The sequence below is a fragment of the Pelobates fuscus genome, chromosome 4 (assembly GCF_036172605.1).
Source record: "Pelobates fuscus isolate aPelFus1 chromosome 4, aPelFus1.pri, whole genome shotgun sequence".
NCBI classification, from domain to species: Eukaryota; Metazoa; Chordata; class Amphibia; order Anura; family Pelobatidae; genus Pelobates; species Pelobates fuscus.
The window spans coordinates 253,104,829-253,123,107 of NC_086320.1; the positions used below are offsets into that span (position 1 = coordinate 253,104,829).

The 18,279-nt window shown below is 42.4% G+C and overlaps 1 protein-coding gene across 2 annotated transcripts in view; it reads right to left on the minus strand.

The window, feature by feature from the left end:
- Positions 1–18,279, minus strand: part of IKZF1 (IKAROS family zinc finger 1) — a 519,714-nt gene that overhangs the window by 418,563 nt on the left and 82,872 nt on the right. For both annotated transcript variants that reach the window (XM_063452036.1, XM_063452035.1), the window contains exon 2: positions 3,101–3,154. In XM_063452036.1, coding sequence (XP_063308106.1) covers positions 3,101–3,140 — 40 coding nt within the window. In that variant the 5' untranslated portion in view covers positions 3,141–3,154. The remainder of the gene's footprint in view (positions 1–3,100; positions 3,155–18,279) is intronic.

An 18,279-nucleotide genomic window follows, 5' to 3' on the forward strand; every position in this document is an offset into this window, starting at 1 on the left:
GAGGGACCCAGGCCGCGGGGGGGAGCACCCACACCGGCCGCCACCCAGGGGAGAGGATCCAGGAGAGGGGAACACCTGAATCAGGAGTTGCCAGCCACCATCCACGCTGCAGCAGCTCTATGGGAAGCCAGTAGGCCTCAACCCCAAGCTGTGTAAACCTGCAGGCCCAGGCAAACAGGAGCAGGAGGACAGGAAGCTGTTTGCTGGCCCGAATCCCAAGTGGCACTGAGGTAAGACCTCCCCCACACTAACTTACACAGAACTTAATCCCACCCACACACTCTTTCCCAACCAATCCCATGCATCTATCCCCACACTCCTACATGTGCTCTTGTCCACTTAGCTGCGCTATCTCCCCAGGGCCTGTAAAGCCATACAGGTTAGTGAGATGCAGCCATGCTGAAAGGACTACACAAATTCATAGCATGCTAACCAGCCTAAACTCAGTGTTTTTAGCATCTCAGTACACATGCTCAGTTAAAACAAAATCTTATTTGGTTAAAGAAGCAGCAACATTTCCTCATTAAAACAAGTCGAGGAATGTGAATAATGGTGTAGGGCAGCCCACTCATTTTTGCAAACCTATAGCAAACATTTTGTAAAGCAAAGATAGAACATGCACCCATAGCTACCCATCATCTTAACCACTACAATAACCTGTACTGTTTATGATGGTTGTAATGTTAGTTTTTATTTTATTGTACTTTCCTAAAACAAAATGGCTTTTGCTTCTTCTTGTGATGTTATTGCTTTGTTAAAAAACATGTGCATCATATACACAAAATGGTTAGAACAAATGCCTCACTAGAAGTCTTTAATGCAACATGGAGATCTGTTTTTGAAGATACTGCTAATGTTTATCTATCTATCTATTTTTTTTTTTTTTGCAGTGCATGAGAAATTAAAGCATGCCTGAGGTACCCCAACAGCAATCCTCAGGTTTATGAACAAGTTTTACATTTTGGGTGAATGAGGAAAAATGCACAATTTTGAATTTTAAACAGGCTAATAATATGGCTAGGTAAAGCCGAAAATAAATGTTTGCTATCAAATATTACCTTCTGGGCATTCAAAACATCAGTAAAAATACAGAGCATGGCATACGCCAAATATATAAGCGCAATCAGATTGTGGTATAACATGCTGCCATTAAAGGGACACTATAGTCACCTGAACAACAGTTTTGGTGTATAGAACATGCCCCTGCAGTCTCACTGCTCAATCCTCTGCCATTTAGGAGTTAAATCCCTTTGTTTATGAACCCTAGTCACACCTCCCTGCAGGTGACTTGCACAGCCTTCCATAAACACTTCCTGTAAATAGAGCCCTTTTTAGGCTTTCTTTATTGCAAGTTCTGTTTAATTAAGATTTTCTTATCCCCTGCTATGTTAATAGCTTGCTAGACCCTGCAAGAGCCTACTGTATGTGATTAAAGTTCAATTTAGAGATTGAGATACAATTAATTAAGGTAAATTACATCTGTTTGAAAGTGAAACCAGTTTTTTTTTTCATGCAGGCTCTGTCAATCATAGTCAGGGGAGGTGTGGCTAGGGCTGCATAAGCAAAAACAAAGTAATTTAAATCCTAACTCCTAACTCCCTTGTTGTCTGCCTTCAGTATTAAGCCCCCATTGTGCCCAAACCCGCAGAGCATCCGCTGTGGTGATCACCGGCACGTGGTCACGGTCAGCAGACAGAGCTTGCATCCGCAGTGTCGTGCCTCTTCTCCCTCGTTTGAACGAAGTTGGAGTCTGCCATTCATGTCGGTCACGCTGAGGCTGAGGGAGCCTTGTCTTCCGCTGTCGGGTTATGCGGCCCGGGCAGTCAGGCACTTGTAATGCCGTCTAGCAGTTTGCTGCCAGCTCCAGTGCTCCGCCGCTCGGGGTACACGTGGTGGAGACAAGTTGTTACATGCTGCAGGACTGCAGGAGGTGCCGCCAGCGTATCTTCAGGAGCAGGAATAGGTTTTTTGCCATAGAGCTGTGTCCAGAAGCACTCACAGAGTATTGGTTCCACCGGGGCAGATGGTGGATTCATGGTGGCAGGGCCTGGTGAGGGGCCAGCTTGACGAGGAAAGCCTTGTGTCACCTAGTCGCATGGAAGCAGCAGGGCAGTCGGTCCAGAACGCCAGTGGGGACCGGGATAACCCCCACCAGTCCACAGGGGGGGAACAGGGCTCAGATTCCACAAGCTCCAACTCAAGACCGGGGATCGGCAGTTTCCCCGTTCTCAAGTACAGATTCAGGTCGCAGACCATTCAGTCTTGTGCTGTGTCCACTAGCTGCAGGCGGGAAGAAGTCAGAGTATCGGTGGATTTTTCCTCAGGGTTAGAGGCAAGCTTTGGCCCAGAATATAGAACTATAATGTCCAATTTAGGCTTAGTAAATGGTTTTCCCTGAGGAGCTCCAGCAACATGCGACATGCTCGGTTGGCTGTCAGGTCCCGCCACCCCCAGCAACATGCGACCTGCTCGGTTGTATCTATTTTTAATGGGTGGTATTAAAGGAACACTTTTTTTTTTTTTTTTTTTACAATTTAGTAGATTTACGCCCAGAGAAAACATGTTTGCATTTTTTTTCTGCACGGTCATTTTGGGAGTTTATGAAAAACCAGCTTGCAAAAGCTGCAGACCTGGTGTCTGCAGGCTTTGCAAACACTTCACTTTACATATAACACATTTCAGTAAGATTCTTCCAATAAATGTGTAACGGTAGTCAAACATGTGAATATGTGAATTCTGCATGTTGTGGTCCATCTATGATTTCTATACAATTATATTGTCATGTGTACAATCTATAAAAAAGAAACAAAAACAAATGAAGAACCATTCATAGAAATAAAAAAAATAAAAAATAAAAACTTTTTAGGCATTGAGTTGCTATTGTGAACATTTTGAAAGAGCCACATTTCCTGGATCAGGGATCACCTTTCACCTAATTTTATGTGAACTACAACTCCTATGAATATCAATCAGACTAACTGAGCATGATTGTAATATTAATTGTACACAGTAATCTATTATCTCTTCTTATTTCAACAGTGGACCATTAAAAGGTATTTCTACATTTTACTTGTCCTGGCTGTTTTTTTAGCGATCTCACCTGACATTTGAGTCATATCTTGTGCCTCATCTGTTTCCATGCTTCTCTGGTTATCTGTAAATTAAATTTAAAAAACTGTTAAGGCTACTTTATACCATATAAAAACTAATAACTGAAATGATTAAAATATATTTTCTCTCAGTACCTGCATGAATCTCATACAGGACCAGACCTTGATCCTTTCATAAAGAACAGAATTACAAATATGTATATATATAAAAGAAAATCATTATAAGCACAGGAAGACGAAATTGTTATTTATTGTTAATTTCCTACTGCATAATAACCCAAAATGCAAACTGACTGCAACAAAATTAAGCAGAAAATTAAATGGCCCTGGGTCATTGTAGGCACAGAATTCATTCTCTAGACTGATCCATAGTTATGTTCCTTTTAATTTACTGAGCATGCATCGATGAACCTTGAGTCAGTTTGGTGACACGAGTACAATCAGCAATCAAAAACGAAAGCAATTTGCTGGAGAATGTCTCATTTGCCCAGGCAGGGCTGCATATCTGAGCAGCTACCATCCCTGCCTCCATTAATAATGAATACACCTCAAACAGTGGCAGATGGGCAAAACAGAAGCTATAGTCTTAACAGTACGAATAGTCCCAGGGTCAGGACATACTCGCTCTTTTCTACTTAGGGAGAAGTGAAGCTCCCGAAAATAGCAAAACATACCCAGGAGAAAGAAAAAACCCAGACCTTCCTGTTTTACACAACAGATGGTTAAACAGTTTTTGAATATGTAGAAGGAAGCATTTGCTCTTCTGTTGCAACACATAACGTTCTAAAGACTGAGTTGTTAGCGACAACAAACACTAGGGAAATGCTGACTGAGGTGTTAGCTCATTCAAGTAAATGTTTGGCTTGCACTTAAAGGCTAAAGTAGGCAGGTCTCAGGTGTGTGTGTATAGTGCACATCTGGTGAATAGTAAAGTAACAAAGTCTTGGTAGTCAATAATCCCAAAACATTTCATTGCCAAGTAGCATTGTGGCCATTATTCTTAACTTGACTTATCTGTTGTACTTGTCTAGCTAATAATGTCACACATTTTTACTGAAAGAAATACATTTCTTTGTCATAGGATTATTGGAGTTGATTTAAAAGTTTACTAACTGCCTGGTAAATTTTCCGCCACATCATACTTTCAGTTCCAAGTATCTCCTAACATTTAAAATAGAATATGGTGAAAAGTAAAATAAGATGAAAAATAAATTGGTTAGATCCTGGTCATATAGAGACAACAAATCTGTGGAAATTAACAGACGTAATCATCTTTCAAATAGGACAATGTCACCTCCACATTTCCTTGAATTAGACAGTAATAAGCGCTCTCACAAAATGGTCAAGTTGGCCCAAATCCTAAAAAAATTATTTGAGCACTGGCTTAACCAAGTTATGAATGCTTAAGACTTGTGAATTAACATGAATGTAGCAACATAATGCTGGTTTACTCCATGAAGTGATCCAAAATATCCTCATTCTGAAAACATGTTTATACGTTTATTAACATGTTTATTAAATAATTAATTTATTTATGTTGTTTATTACTTTACTATATCTTTTGTTGTTTTATTTTAACTCTATTCCTGCTGGTTGGTTGAACTGATGTGATTTTATTGGATTTCAAAGCTTTGCCTACAAAAAGTAGGCAAATTTATTTAGCAAATTGCCTACGACTAGATTTGCTGAGAGTAAATTAAATTGCGTTGTAGTGTAATGATGTGGACTAAAGTAAGAGTGGAGTGGTGAGAGTCAGAATAAAGTAGATAGCAGCAAGATCCTGGGAACAGTAGGAAATGCAAGAATCAAAGCTGGGTTGAATAGGGAAAAGAGGATGAAGTGTTTAGGAAAAATAGGAGTAAAAATTAGCAGAATAAGGGAGAGAGAAATAAGTCATGCTACAGGTGGGGAAAATCAAGACGAAATAGTGACCATATTAGTGAAAGGAAATATAAACATGTAATTATAGAGTTAAGTGAAAAGTCTAGTAAAAGGAAACTGACATTTATAGCGAAGAGATGTTATATAAGAAGAGATTCTCAGAGAATGGTGGCACAAGATTTACATAGGTGGGTAAATGTGACTGGTGAAGTGGGGAAGATGGAAATTTGTCGTGAGGACTGGACAGACAGATATTGTATGGGTAAGTAAGCACTCCTTAAAGTGTTTTAGTATAAGTAATCATTTGTTCAGCAATACTTAAGGATATCAACAAAACAAAAAATACATATTTAAATTAAGTGCAGCATTACTGCAAGATATCAATAAACCAACATAATGTTTGCAGGGCCTCAAGGAATTATGCCGCCATAGGCAAAGATCCATTTTGCTGCCCCCTCATAAGATAGTTCAATTGTGTCACAAGTTTATTCACTAAACTCCCCAAGGAAACAGTTATATGGCTGCAAAGAGACATGCATCCATCAAGTTCAACATTTCTCACATGTGTGTTCCACTAATTTCTTTTAGCGATTTAGTTGATATACTCCCAAATAAAATATGCATTCTATCTGCAAGCTCTCAGTCTGTGCCAGGGAATACTCCAATCAGAGGCTCATCGAGAAGTTTCTGTGCTGGATAAGCAAGTGTGCGCATGCATACTCGATCACAACTTTACTATGTTTCCCATAGAGCTTTAGTTCAGCTCATTGAAAAAAGGGGGAATAGTACATCACTTCTGCCTTTTTTGTTAGCTCTGTGTAACTAAAGAAAGTGGAATAAACCCTTCCTGGATGTGTGACAGAAAGGGTTTTTGCCACCAATTATAAAAGGATTGAACTTTAATAAACTCCAGACATATAAATCACTTCATTAAGCTGAAATACTTTGTGTGGAGTATTCCTCTCTCTACACACTCAATCTTATCAACTTTTCCTCTGCTTTTTCTTTCACTTGTACTCTCCATCTCTACTTATTCTTCTTTAATTACCTATATACTCGAGTATAAGTAGAGTTTTTCAGCACATTTTTTGTGCTGAAAAAACCCAACTTGACTTATACTCGAGTCTGTGTCTGTATTATGGCAATTTACATTGCCATTATGTTACCAAGTAAACTAACAGAAGCCAAACACAGAGAAATGGATGCAGGTCTTCAGGAAGTAAGAGGTCTTTATTAACATACCGATCGGGCCTCAGATGAACTCCTGTTCCGAAAATATCTGAGAGACCAACACATGGTGTACATTCCTTATATAGCACTATAACTCATCCCATTAATAGCTATACCCACATATACCTTTAACCAATCAATGAGCAGAATATAGACTAGTACATCTGGTATGACCCCGCTGCTCTCGCAAGACTTACAGTGTGAGCTGACAGAGGAGCTGACCGGACCGGCGCAGAGGAAAAGTGTGAGCTGACAGGAGCTGCAGGAGAGGTAAGTGCTCTCTGCCAGCCCCCTCCACTGAACTGCCAATGCCACTGGACCACCAGGGAGTGAGAGCCCCCCTCCCTGCCATGTATCAAGCAGGGAGGGGGGACGAAAAAAAATAAATAAATATAAATAATAATAAAATAATATTTTAAAAAAATAATAATAAAATAAAAAATAATAATAATAAAAACATGTTAATAAAACAAAAAAACTATTAATATTAAAATAATAATTAAAAAAATAATAAAAATGCCCACCCCCTACCAAGGCTCTGCATCACACACACACACTGCATTCATACACACACTGCACTCATACACACACATTGCACTCATACACACACACTGCATTCATACACACACACTGCACTCATACACACACACTGCACTCATACACACACTGCACTCATACACACACACTGCATTCATACACACACACTGCACTCTCATACACACACTGCACTCACACACACACACACTGCATTCAGTATATACACACACTGTAAATAAATATTCAATTAATATAATTTTTTTAGGATCTAATTTTATTTAGAAATTTACCAGTAGCTGCTGCATTTCCCACGCTAGTCTTATACTCGAGTCAATAAGTTTTCCCAGTTTTTTGGGGTAAAATTAGGGGCCTCGGCTTATATTTGGGTCGGCTTATACTCGAGTATATACGGTAATCTTTTTTTTATTTTTAAGTGTCTCTTACTGTGCCTGCACAGTGTATCTTGTGTGTTTTTTCTACACAAAAAAAGAAAAGTTGAAAATAATCTCCATCTCACCTTAGTTGGGAAAGTTTTCAAACTTTTTTGACCTAAGACTTATCAAATCACTGTTTAGTGAATGGACCCTCAAGTGTATGCCTGCTTAATCTTTGTTTAATGACAAGACACATAAATAGTAAGAAACAGACTGGAGCAACAGGGAATAGAGGCCTATCTATATAAATAAACTGCCTCATCCAAACTGTAAATCCATACACACACTGCCATATACATACACACACACACACTGCCTAATTCATACATACACACTCATACACTGTCAAATACATACACATCCAGAAAGTGCTTTATACATACATGCACTCAAACTGCCTAATACACACACACAGATAATTGTGGTTTTGATGATGTGGTTGTGATACACTGAGGCACCCATACACAAACACTGAATCATACACAAACACCCTGCATATTGACATATACACATTGACCCATACCCAAACACTCTGCACACGGACACACACTGACCCATACAAAAACACAACAAACACTGACTCATACACAAACTACATTCTCGGACACTGACACAGCACAGATTATCAGCCTGTACCACAATTACTCTGCCCTTTACAATGTGCTGGCCAGCAGGATTCAGCATAACGTTGTATATCCCGGCGGCCATGAGTCCTGAGCATTGTGAAGAGCAGTTGTATTCTGCCGCTCCTCCCACCTCCCGTGAGCTGCAGCCAGGCTCAGTAATGATGTCCTGGCAGTAATGATGTACTTGCCAGAGATACACTCCCTGTCTGGCACCAACTCCCCCCAAGGCAACCCTAAAATAATAAAAATATATCTTCCTGCTCAGTGTCCTGAACTGTCCCTGGTGTCATAATATATAAATTGCACATTCCTGATACTTACAAACTGCTTAATACATACATTGAACTGCATGATGATTACATACACCAACAAACACACACAGTCTAATAGACACACACTGTCTAATGGACACACCCTACCTAATACATACACACACACACACTGTCTAATAAACACACAATACCTACTTCATACACACACACTGTCTAATAGACACAAACTAACACACACACACTGTCTAATAGACACACACTACCTAATACACACACACTGTCTACGAGACATACACTACCTTATACATACACGCACTGTCTAATAGACACACACTACCTACTTCATACACACACACTGTCCAATAGACACACACTAACACACACTGTCTAATAGACACACCCTACCTAATACATACATACACACACACACACTGTCTAATAGACACACACTACCTACTTCATATACACACACACTGTCTAATAGACACACACTACCTAATACATACACATACTGTATAGTAGACCCACACTACCTACTTCATACACACACACATTAACTCAAACATTGTCTAATAGACACACACTAACTAATACATGCGCACACACACACAGCTGCCCTTCCTCGCATACTCAGGTGGGGGCTGGGGGCATTGGAATCAGCTCAGTCAGTGTAGTGCCTGCTTTCTCCTGTCATGCTTGCAATATGCTCGCTCACACAGGCAGTCCAGTACAGGGGGAGCACATGGAAGCTCTGCCCTTAGCTGCCCTCCTCTTCTAATGACTTGATGTTGGAGGTAAGAGCTTGATACATAAGGTATAGACAGTCTTTGTTTCTAGAGCACAACCTTTGGTAATCGGGAGAGCTTAACCACAGTTCCATTAATTTAATGGTTTCATTTACCCACAATGCATCAGGCAAAAGTATCTCACATAAGGCAAACAGCGGATATCACAGACAGAGGAGAACAAAATGACAACATCTGATTATTGATACCTGGTGCATTGAAAATAATGTAAATACAAATACAGGCACGTGGCAACATGGGTAGTATAATCATTAAGATACAAGTGACAGAGAAATGAAAACTATAAGAAAAAAAAAATGATGATGCCCCTTAAATACTCTTTCCCTGCAGCATTTCTTTTAAAAACAATTTCTGCACAGAGCCATCAAGACAGTTGCACTGGACGGTGAAGATTTACTTTTTATTTTTATTTTTTGTGTAAAGGCATGTCTTTTCATTTTTTTTTTTGCGAATGAGGCATTCTCTATTTTATGCTAATGGAAGATTTTGCTAACACTAGCTGCAGCCATTTTAATAAGTAGTGTATGACATATTTTTTATCTATTCTACAACATACTGCCACACAATAATATGTATGAAAAATCAATATTTTTTTGTGAATGTTTTTGCAAATCCACCAAAAAGACAAAGATTCACAGTTATAGTATTAACCTATCATCTGTATTGTAATATATTATACAAGTACAACAATATAACACTACATATGCACACTTATGATTATTCTGGTGTCAGAATAGTCTCCTCATTGCAGTCCAATCCTCCCCCAATTAAGTCATCAAGACTGACGACTTATATCCAATCAAATACTTTTCATAGAGGAGCATTAAGGACACACAAAGCATGTGCAGCAATCATTACGGTCTGCCATTGTACTACTTCTCTGTGAGAAGTACCTAATCTAATACATAGGAAATAACATGAGATACCCAAAGACCACTGCAACATACTTTTAATTTAGCTAAATCTGTTTCAGTCCAGAGCCACTAATGACGGTCTAAATGACAGGCATAAGTAGGAATGGAAACTTTAAAATGTAAACAGTGCTGTTTCACAGAATGAAAATACAAACTTACACATTACAGAGTTAGCTGACCTGGAAGCATAGTTACAGGCCAGACTGGGGAGAAAAATTGGCGGGCATTTTTTAATCACAGTGACCTAGTCACAGTGACCCAGTAAGAAAGGGCTGGGGCTGTTGTGTGTGTGAAAGGTGTAATGTGTCTGTGAGGGGTGCAAAGTGGGTGAAGGATGCAATGTGTGTGAGGGTTGCTGTGTGCCTGAGGGGTGCAGTGTGTGTGTATGTGTTGAGGGACACAGTGTGTGTGTGTGTTGAGGGGTGCAGTGTGTGTGTGAGGGGTGCAATGTGTGAATGTGTTGGATGGTAAAGAACCTATATATTGTGGGGGGTTGGGATGGGAGCTAATATAATTTTTTTTATTATTAATAAAAAAACAAAAAAAAAACTTTACATCCACTTTCCCTTCTTCTTACTTTTTCTCAGGGAGGGGGGACATTGCAAACCCTGGTGATTCGGTGGTTGTGAGTAACTCAAGCCTGTCGCTACTCGTGCTGCAGGCAGAGTTCAGTCTTTTTGCAAGCTCCTTGGAGTGTTGCCATGGTAACAATCAGCAGCCCTCCAAATTGCCCAGCTTTTGGGAGGAATATTCAGCCTCCCAGGTTCTCCTCTCCCCTAATTCTCCTGCAGTTAAGTGTCTGTGGGACGGTGAGTGAGGTCTTGGATGTCCCCAATGGCTTAAGAAGGCACACAGCGAGTTTGGCTATGCGTGGGCTGGCTGGGGCGATCAAAAGATGTCTCTCCTTTTCGACTCAGCCAATAGCCATCGCCGACCACTGGGAATTTACCTAGATATAGAAATCAGTTTAGTTGACACCTTTGGAAGAGTTTTGTCCATGGTATTAATCTATTATTCAAGTGAGTAATAGTTAAACTTGGAGTTTCACTGTAAAATGACTATGTGTTTCAAAACACAATTATTTATGTGTGTATTACCTATAACTGATGTTTCACAGCTGGAAGTTTCCTGCTATCAGTAGAGTGGAACCGTGAAATAGACCTGACAAGCTTGCAGGCAAATATTGCTAAAAGTGAGAAAATATAAGATGAACTTGGTTCTTTGTTTATGATAGGAATTGAAACAGAAGCTGCTCAGGCAATGGCAATTTAACCATTTGAGTCACAGATTGTTTGGAACACAATTAAATTTAATTGTTGCTCTGTTCTCTGTTTATATGAAGTTTAAATGAAGTTCAGGTTGAATGGCTGATAAGAAATAGAATCCTATAACTTTAAATAATGGCTGACCCGAGCGACTAAAGATGTATGGCTTTGGCATTTTCAACGTGTTTGGCAAATTGCACTCATTCTTTAATAACCAATAGTAAAGTTAAACCTTTGCTATCTGGTAACCAGATGTCTGGGGAAAACTATTATAAAAAATATCGAAATTTTTAAAAACATATTTTTTACAAAATTATTGTCATGTTCTACAGAAAATGTTCTACACCAAGCATGTCAAACTCAAAGGCTAGCACAGGCCACATAAACAAGGTTTAAGTTTATGTGGGCTGCAAAAAAACAAAAACTGAAATTTTCATAGAAACGTAGGTTTATTTTGAAAAGTACAGTGTAAAAAAACCTCAGCATCCCCCTCTACTAAACCCCAGCACCCTACTCTACTAAACCCCAGCCCACCCTACTAAACCCCAGCCCCACTCTACTAAATCCCAGCCCCCCTCTACTAAATCATAGTCCCCCCTCTACTAAATCCCAGAACCCCCTCTACTAAACCCCTACCCAGGTTTAAAATAAACAAAAAACAATATTAGCCAACAAGTAGACTCCACTCACATTGCCACTGCCAGTATGCCACTGCCAGCCTCTGAAATACCCCAGTGGCTATACTCACTGACAGACACACAAACTCACTGACAGACACACACACACACACACACACACTCACTGACAGACACACACTCACTGACAGACACACACACACAGACAGACACATTTACACATTTTACACATTCTTGAACACACTCATAAATCATTTTATTTATTGTGGATTGCTCCCTACCTTTGGGAGCTGGTGTGAGGCCTCTCCCTGGAGTCCAGTGTGGATATTTTCTCTGTAGGTCTCCCTTCCTGCCCCTCACTGCTCCCTCACATGCGCAGTTTAGTGATGCTGGGCCGAAATTGCATAATATTCTGGCACCCGGCATTACCACAGACTGTGCTTGCTGCCGTCAGGTCCTTCTCCCCCCGGTCGGGTACATTTTAGCAGAGTAGGCACCTGCTCTCCCCTCTTTGCCTTAACAGTAAGCATGTACTTGCGGCTTGCTGGGCTGCAAAGATATTAATTGTGGGTCGCGAGTTTGACATGCTTGTTCTACACTATACATAGGCCTCCCTTGCTCCCTGAGGTAGTCGTCTTTATTCATGGATTCAGCACTCCCCCCCAAAATAATTTTCCTTTTGCTGCAATTTTACAATGGAGCACACTATGATACAGTTTAACACAATGGATTAAGTTATCTGAGGGGCTATCACGGGGTATTGTTTCTGTTTAGATAGTAAGAAAATAATGTCAGATTTTTCTAATGAAAGCTAAAAAAATATTTTCTTGCGTAGGGAAAGCAAATGCAGTTTGCAAGAGTACAAGATGCTCTGACATACATTTCACATTTTCCTGGAGAGTTATCAGCCTTCACATTTTCTTTCACTATGCACCATTTCACAAAGCATGCAACACTTCTCTACATCTTATTTTACATATTAAGCTGTGCTGGAAAACGTTATACATCGTACCTAAATTAGCATACAGTAATGAACCATTTGATCTGGCAGAAGAAATTTGCTCAAAGGTCATTTTCACACACTTCAGAAGAAAAGCTGGAATATGCTTATATCTCTTAACACTCACTGTTCCTATAAACATAAATGGTTTAAACATCTACATTTACGAATATATATGTGTGTGTGTGTGTTAAGGGAGAGCCTGTAGTTGTGGGAGGGGTTAACCGGCCTATTTAAACCCAGACTTACCTCTAATCAGGGCCGACATCGACCCAGACTCCTTTGCGTCTACTTCCGGTTCTGGTCTGGCAGTGTTCCCATCAGCAAGGAGTACTAACCTTTACACACAGTCAACATCAGCCCTGACGGTCGGAAGGCACCCATACCTGCCAGCATTTACAACCAGCCTGCATTCAGGTCCTGCAGTCGCTTCCCGCCGACGCTCACGGTGGCGTACCCTGACCACTAGTACTACCGGGCCACGTGAGTACCGCTCCCCCCACGAGGCACGTCACCTCTTACCCGGCACATTTCTTCTGGGTTTCGCAGAACACCAATCATGGGTCGGGGGGGCGAGGATTAGGCACACGCTGACCTCCGTGACACATCCCCCTGGGTAAACGCCAGTCACACCAGCATCACGTTCTTTTTACCCATTCTTACCCATTCTTCTCTACATCTATCACCACTCATACGCAGAGGTACCGCTGTGGTGTCAGTGATACACACACATGCTATGTCAGCACACAGATGACAACTATATTTCCCATCATCCTCGCAGTCATCCCCTTAAGGTCCAATGTGCTCAATTTAAACCCCAAACCATACCTACATAAGTACCTGGCTTTAGGTGGGAGAGAGGGGTGGGGTAGGGTGGTGGGAGATTTTACCATTTAAGGGGCCACACACCTGTGAGGTAGTAATACGAAGGAAGGGGGATTTTTATCACACTTAAGGGACCACACACCTGCAAGGCAGTAACACGAGGGATCATCACCATACGATATCCTACAAACTCGCTCATTCTATTCCTCATATATATTTCAGCTAGGCACTACCGAATCTAGGCTTGCTATTTTCATTGAATATCTCCCCACAGTAAAGACCAGGTAAGTAAGAGCCGCAAAAAAAATTATTTTGTTTTCAATACTCACCATCAACATTACCTAGGCCTCCTGTCTTATTCCATAGTCCACAAACATCGGCTCCACTACAACCAGTCATCTAAAACACAGGTAATACATTCCCCATGCTGTGATTCTCACATGTAATTCTATGTCTCCATAGCCCCATACCAGGTAACTTTGATTGCCGTACCATTCCGGCCAGGACTGTCATAACCAACCTTTAGGCCATAGAGCATGCACAACCTTGACAGCCACAAGTAAGTATTTTTCCATTATTTCTCTCTAGTACGCACCCCCAGTAAGACCACGTCCCTGACAGACAAACAGGTATTAAGGCCACCACGGTGGGACCATTTAATAACGGATCAATGTCACGCCTCTGCCCCTCGCATAGGTCCATCCAGGACACTTCACTGAGGCAACTGCCTCCTCACATTGTCTCATAGTAAAAACAAAGTTTTTTTTTTTTTCACGCCACTGCTTATTCTGTCCTCACAGGCAGATACCGTTTCGCCCACTTCCATGACGTGTAAATCCCAAAACGATCACTTGTCACCAACCGCCACCCAAACCTATCAACATAATGTAGGGATCTCACACTCTATGGCCGAGCCAAATACACGGCAGATAATACTCTTCTCCTTAAAGAATCGTTACTCCTAACTTGTGTGTATTCATGTTCCAGAATGTCACATACTTCTGACATAGCCGAGGATATCTCCCTACCTAGCACCCCTGCCAGAATCTCCAGCCCAGCCAGACCAGGCACCCCAGCCGAGAACATCCGGCAAGCCCAGGGTCACGTTTTTTGGCCATACCCAAGATTACGGCCGAGCTTAGGAGAAGAGGTGTACCATATTCGGTCATGCAAAGCGAAATTATATTGCGTACCGAACGCTAATCCTGACACCCTGCAACAGGGAACTAGCACACAGGGAAACAACAGTAACACATCAGGAATCCAGGCTACCATGTCAGCACTACTGTCATCCATTAACCTCATAAATGAGAGACTGGAAAAACTAGACAACCCAGTTGTTATTAACCCCTCCACACTTCCACAGACAACTCCAACCCCAAGTAACAGCACAAATTCTAACCCGACACCAATGACCTCACACATAATCACGCTTGCCCACTTAGTACCCCAGTCCATTAAGAAAAACATAATAGAAGAGAAAGACGTAAACCTAGTCTCCCTTCTGATAGCGTCCTAAGATTTGGTTGAGAATAAGGCTTATTGCTATGTGGATGTGTCCGTAGTACTCAAGGCCAAGGACCCCAGGATCAATAAAAAGTAATCCATTCCTGACTTTATGATAGCGTTCGGCCTGTACAGGGACGTTATTTCTTCCCCCCCCCCCCCAACGCACGGAGGAGCTGGACCTATATCTCCACAAATTGGTAGATATAGTCAACAAGTACGGAGGCTACTTCTTCTATGATTATCATAGATCATTCTCAGCGAAGGCGATGGCAGCACTGATTCAATTCAACTTACGCTCAGACTGGAGCCAACTTGACACAGAGCTGTTCTGCCGCCACTTTGCCGGCCTCAAGCCTCCTTCATGTGCCATTTGTGCTTCAACCACACATTCTACCAATCTGTGCCCCACCGAACTTAGCCCGCCTACTACCAGCCAACAAATCAGACTCAAGGACAAACTGGGCAGGCCCATCATCTTTGTAGGCAAGGCAACAACTTCAACGTTGGAGGTTGTAGCTTCAGCGCATGTCGGTTGTTGCATGTCTGTTCCCTTTGCTTTAGTGCACACGCAAAGACCATGTGCCCCAACCGGCTATTCCCTAAGTAATGACTCACTGAAATTAACATTATCAACCTCACCTATTATCTCTCCAGTCACCCCTCCCCACACTTGGTCAATTTCCTCACCATGGGGTTGATCGAAGGGTTCCACACTGGGATAGTGGCACTTTGGAATGTAGGAACCTCCAATCAGCCACCTTAGACCCCGACACCACGAACACACTACTTGCAGCGGAATTAAACCACGGGTTCATCAAAGGTTCCTTCAAACAACCCCCATTCCAATTTTAGAACAAACCCAATCTGCATTGCGACTGGCAAATTTAATAATAAAAAAACATTTGATATTGACCTCTCTGCACCTCATTCCTCTTGTTCCTAGCATTAATTCACTCATACCATCAGGTGAATTCTCGCTACAGTATGCCACAGTGGACAACGCTATGAGAGCAATCTTGAAAGCAGGGCTTGGCACCTAGCTAGGAAAAACTGATATCTCAAATACTTTCAAGTCGCTACCCATGCATCCATCACTGTGGCATCTACATGATGTCAAATGGAGGGGCCAATACTATTTTGCCACATGTCTGACATTTGGGGCCAAGAGCAGCCCCAAACTCTTCGACACGTTTGCCAAAACACTATGATGGCTGCTCCTAAATGTGTGCTGCTGCCCGGTAGCAATACACTACCAGGACAACTTCCTTACAGTTGAGGAACCTAATGAAATTCCCCACAGCATCAACAAAATAGAGGCACTATTCTCCACATTGGGAGTCCCCCTATCGGCAGAGAAAACAATTGGTCCCTCTACCGCTCTAACCTTTCTAGGTATCCACCTAGACTTGGCAACCATGATATCCAGTCTGCCAGTCTAGAAAGTTAACCGCATCAGAAATTAAATAACTGGGTTCCTGCACAAGAGCAATTGCTCCAGCAAAGAGCTACAGTCACTGCTCAGCTCCCTCAATTTCGCAATTCGCATAATACCACAAGGCCGCACATTCATTTCACGCCTACTGCACCTCAATACTACCATTCATATCGACAATCACGCAAAAGCAGATTTACTAATGTAGGGTAGATTTCTCTCTTCTTGCAATAGGAAATTGATGTTCATACCCCCACTAGACAAGTAATCTCCAGTCATATGGACTGATGCAGCAGCCCACAAAGGTGGTTCCGAGACTCATGGCCCTCCGAAACCTCGACACTACAGGCTTTCAATACCATGTCCTCTCTCTTCGAACTTTACCCAATAGTAGCAGCGGCCCACACTTGGGATTTGTTATGGGAAGGCAAAGCAGTCAAATTCCTCTCCAATAATGAAGCCGCATGCAACATCATAAACAAAGGGAGATCCTCCTCACTAGTAATCATGAGACTCATAAGGAGACTTGCATGGTTGGCAGCATTATATAACTTTCACCTGGTTTGTATACATGTATCTGGTCAGGAAAACATCGCAGCTGAGTCTCTCTCTCGTTCCAACTTTCAGGCTTTTTTCAAACACCACCCCACAGCGGCCACAACAACCGAGGTGATCCCAGCATTCCATTACCTGATAATGGACTGATTCTCCTAAAACAACAAGCCCAAACTCTGGCAAAATCCGCTTTGTCAGACAACACTAGGAAATTCTATGACAGAGCACTTACTATCTTTACCAGGTTTACGTCTGAACATCACATCACAAACACCTTCTCTATTGACATGATAGTTGCCTTTACCGCTACTGCCACTTACACCTAAAGCAGGCACACAACACCATCAAGCCATGGTCATTAGACTAGGTTACAACCCAATGTCCATCTCAGGGCACTCCTTTAGGATCGGTGCTGTTTCAGCCGCATGCAGCAAAAACGTGCCTGAACACATCATAAAGAAATTAGGTAGGTGGAAATCAGCAGCTTACAGCAAATACATTCCGCATTAGCGCAAACACTGCAATCACTCCTCCACTCACTGGGAGCGGGGGGTGGTACAAAGGGTAGTGTAGGACAGGTGTGGGCACAAGGGGCGCTGGAAGCGGGGTCCGGTAGCGGGTCCCTAGCGGTGGCGGCTTCCAGCGGGGATGCGGGGGCGGCGTCCAGCACGGGGGAGACAGGGAGCAAGCGGGTGGAGTGCCGGACGCGGCGAGGCAGCATGCGTATGTGTTGTACGCAGGCCCGCTGGGGGTGCACCCCAAACACGAGGTGTAAGAAAAAATTTGGAAAGGGGAATTCTGTGAGATCTTTTCCCTTCTTCCTTTGGAAGACTTTATTGACCTCAAGGAAGAAGATAAGAAAGACGAGAAAAAGGAGGAGGAAGAGAAGCGGCGGCGGTATCATAAAATACCGAAGTCCTTTGGTAACTGGTTGAGGGCGTTCTGCGTCCTGGCCAGCGTGATCGGGGAGAAATCGCAGAGTTCCTGCTCATCCCTGTTTTGCTACTTGGACGGCATATGGGAGGCGTACCGCACCTATGGCGGACTGGCCTGGTGGCGGTATGATGAGCAGTTCCAGCAGCGATTAGCGGCCAATCAGGGTATGAGGTGGGACCAAATGGACATGCCTCTCTGGATGAAGCTGATGATGGCGCATAAGGCGCAGCCCTTTCAGCACGTGGCTGGCGCTAAAGGGTCAGTCCGCTTTGTCGGCCGCCTTGCAGAAGGGCTTATGCTGGCTCTTCAACG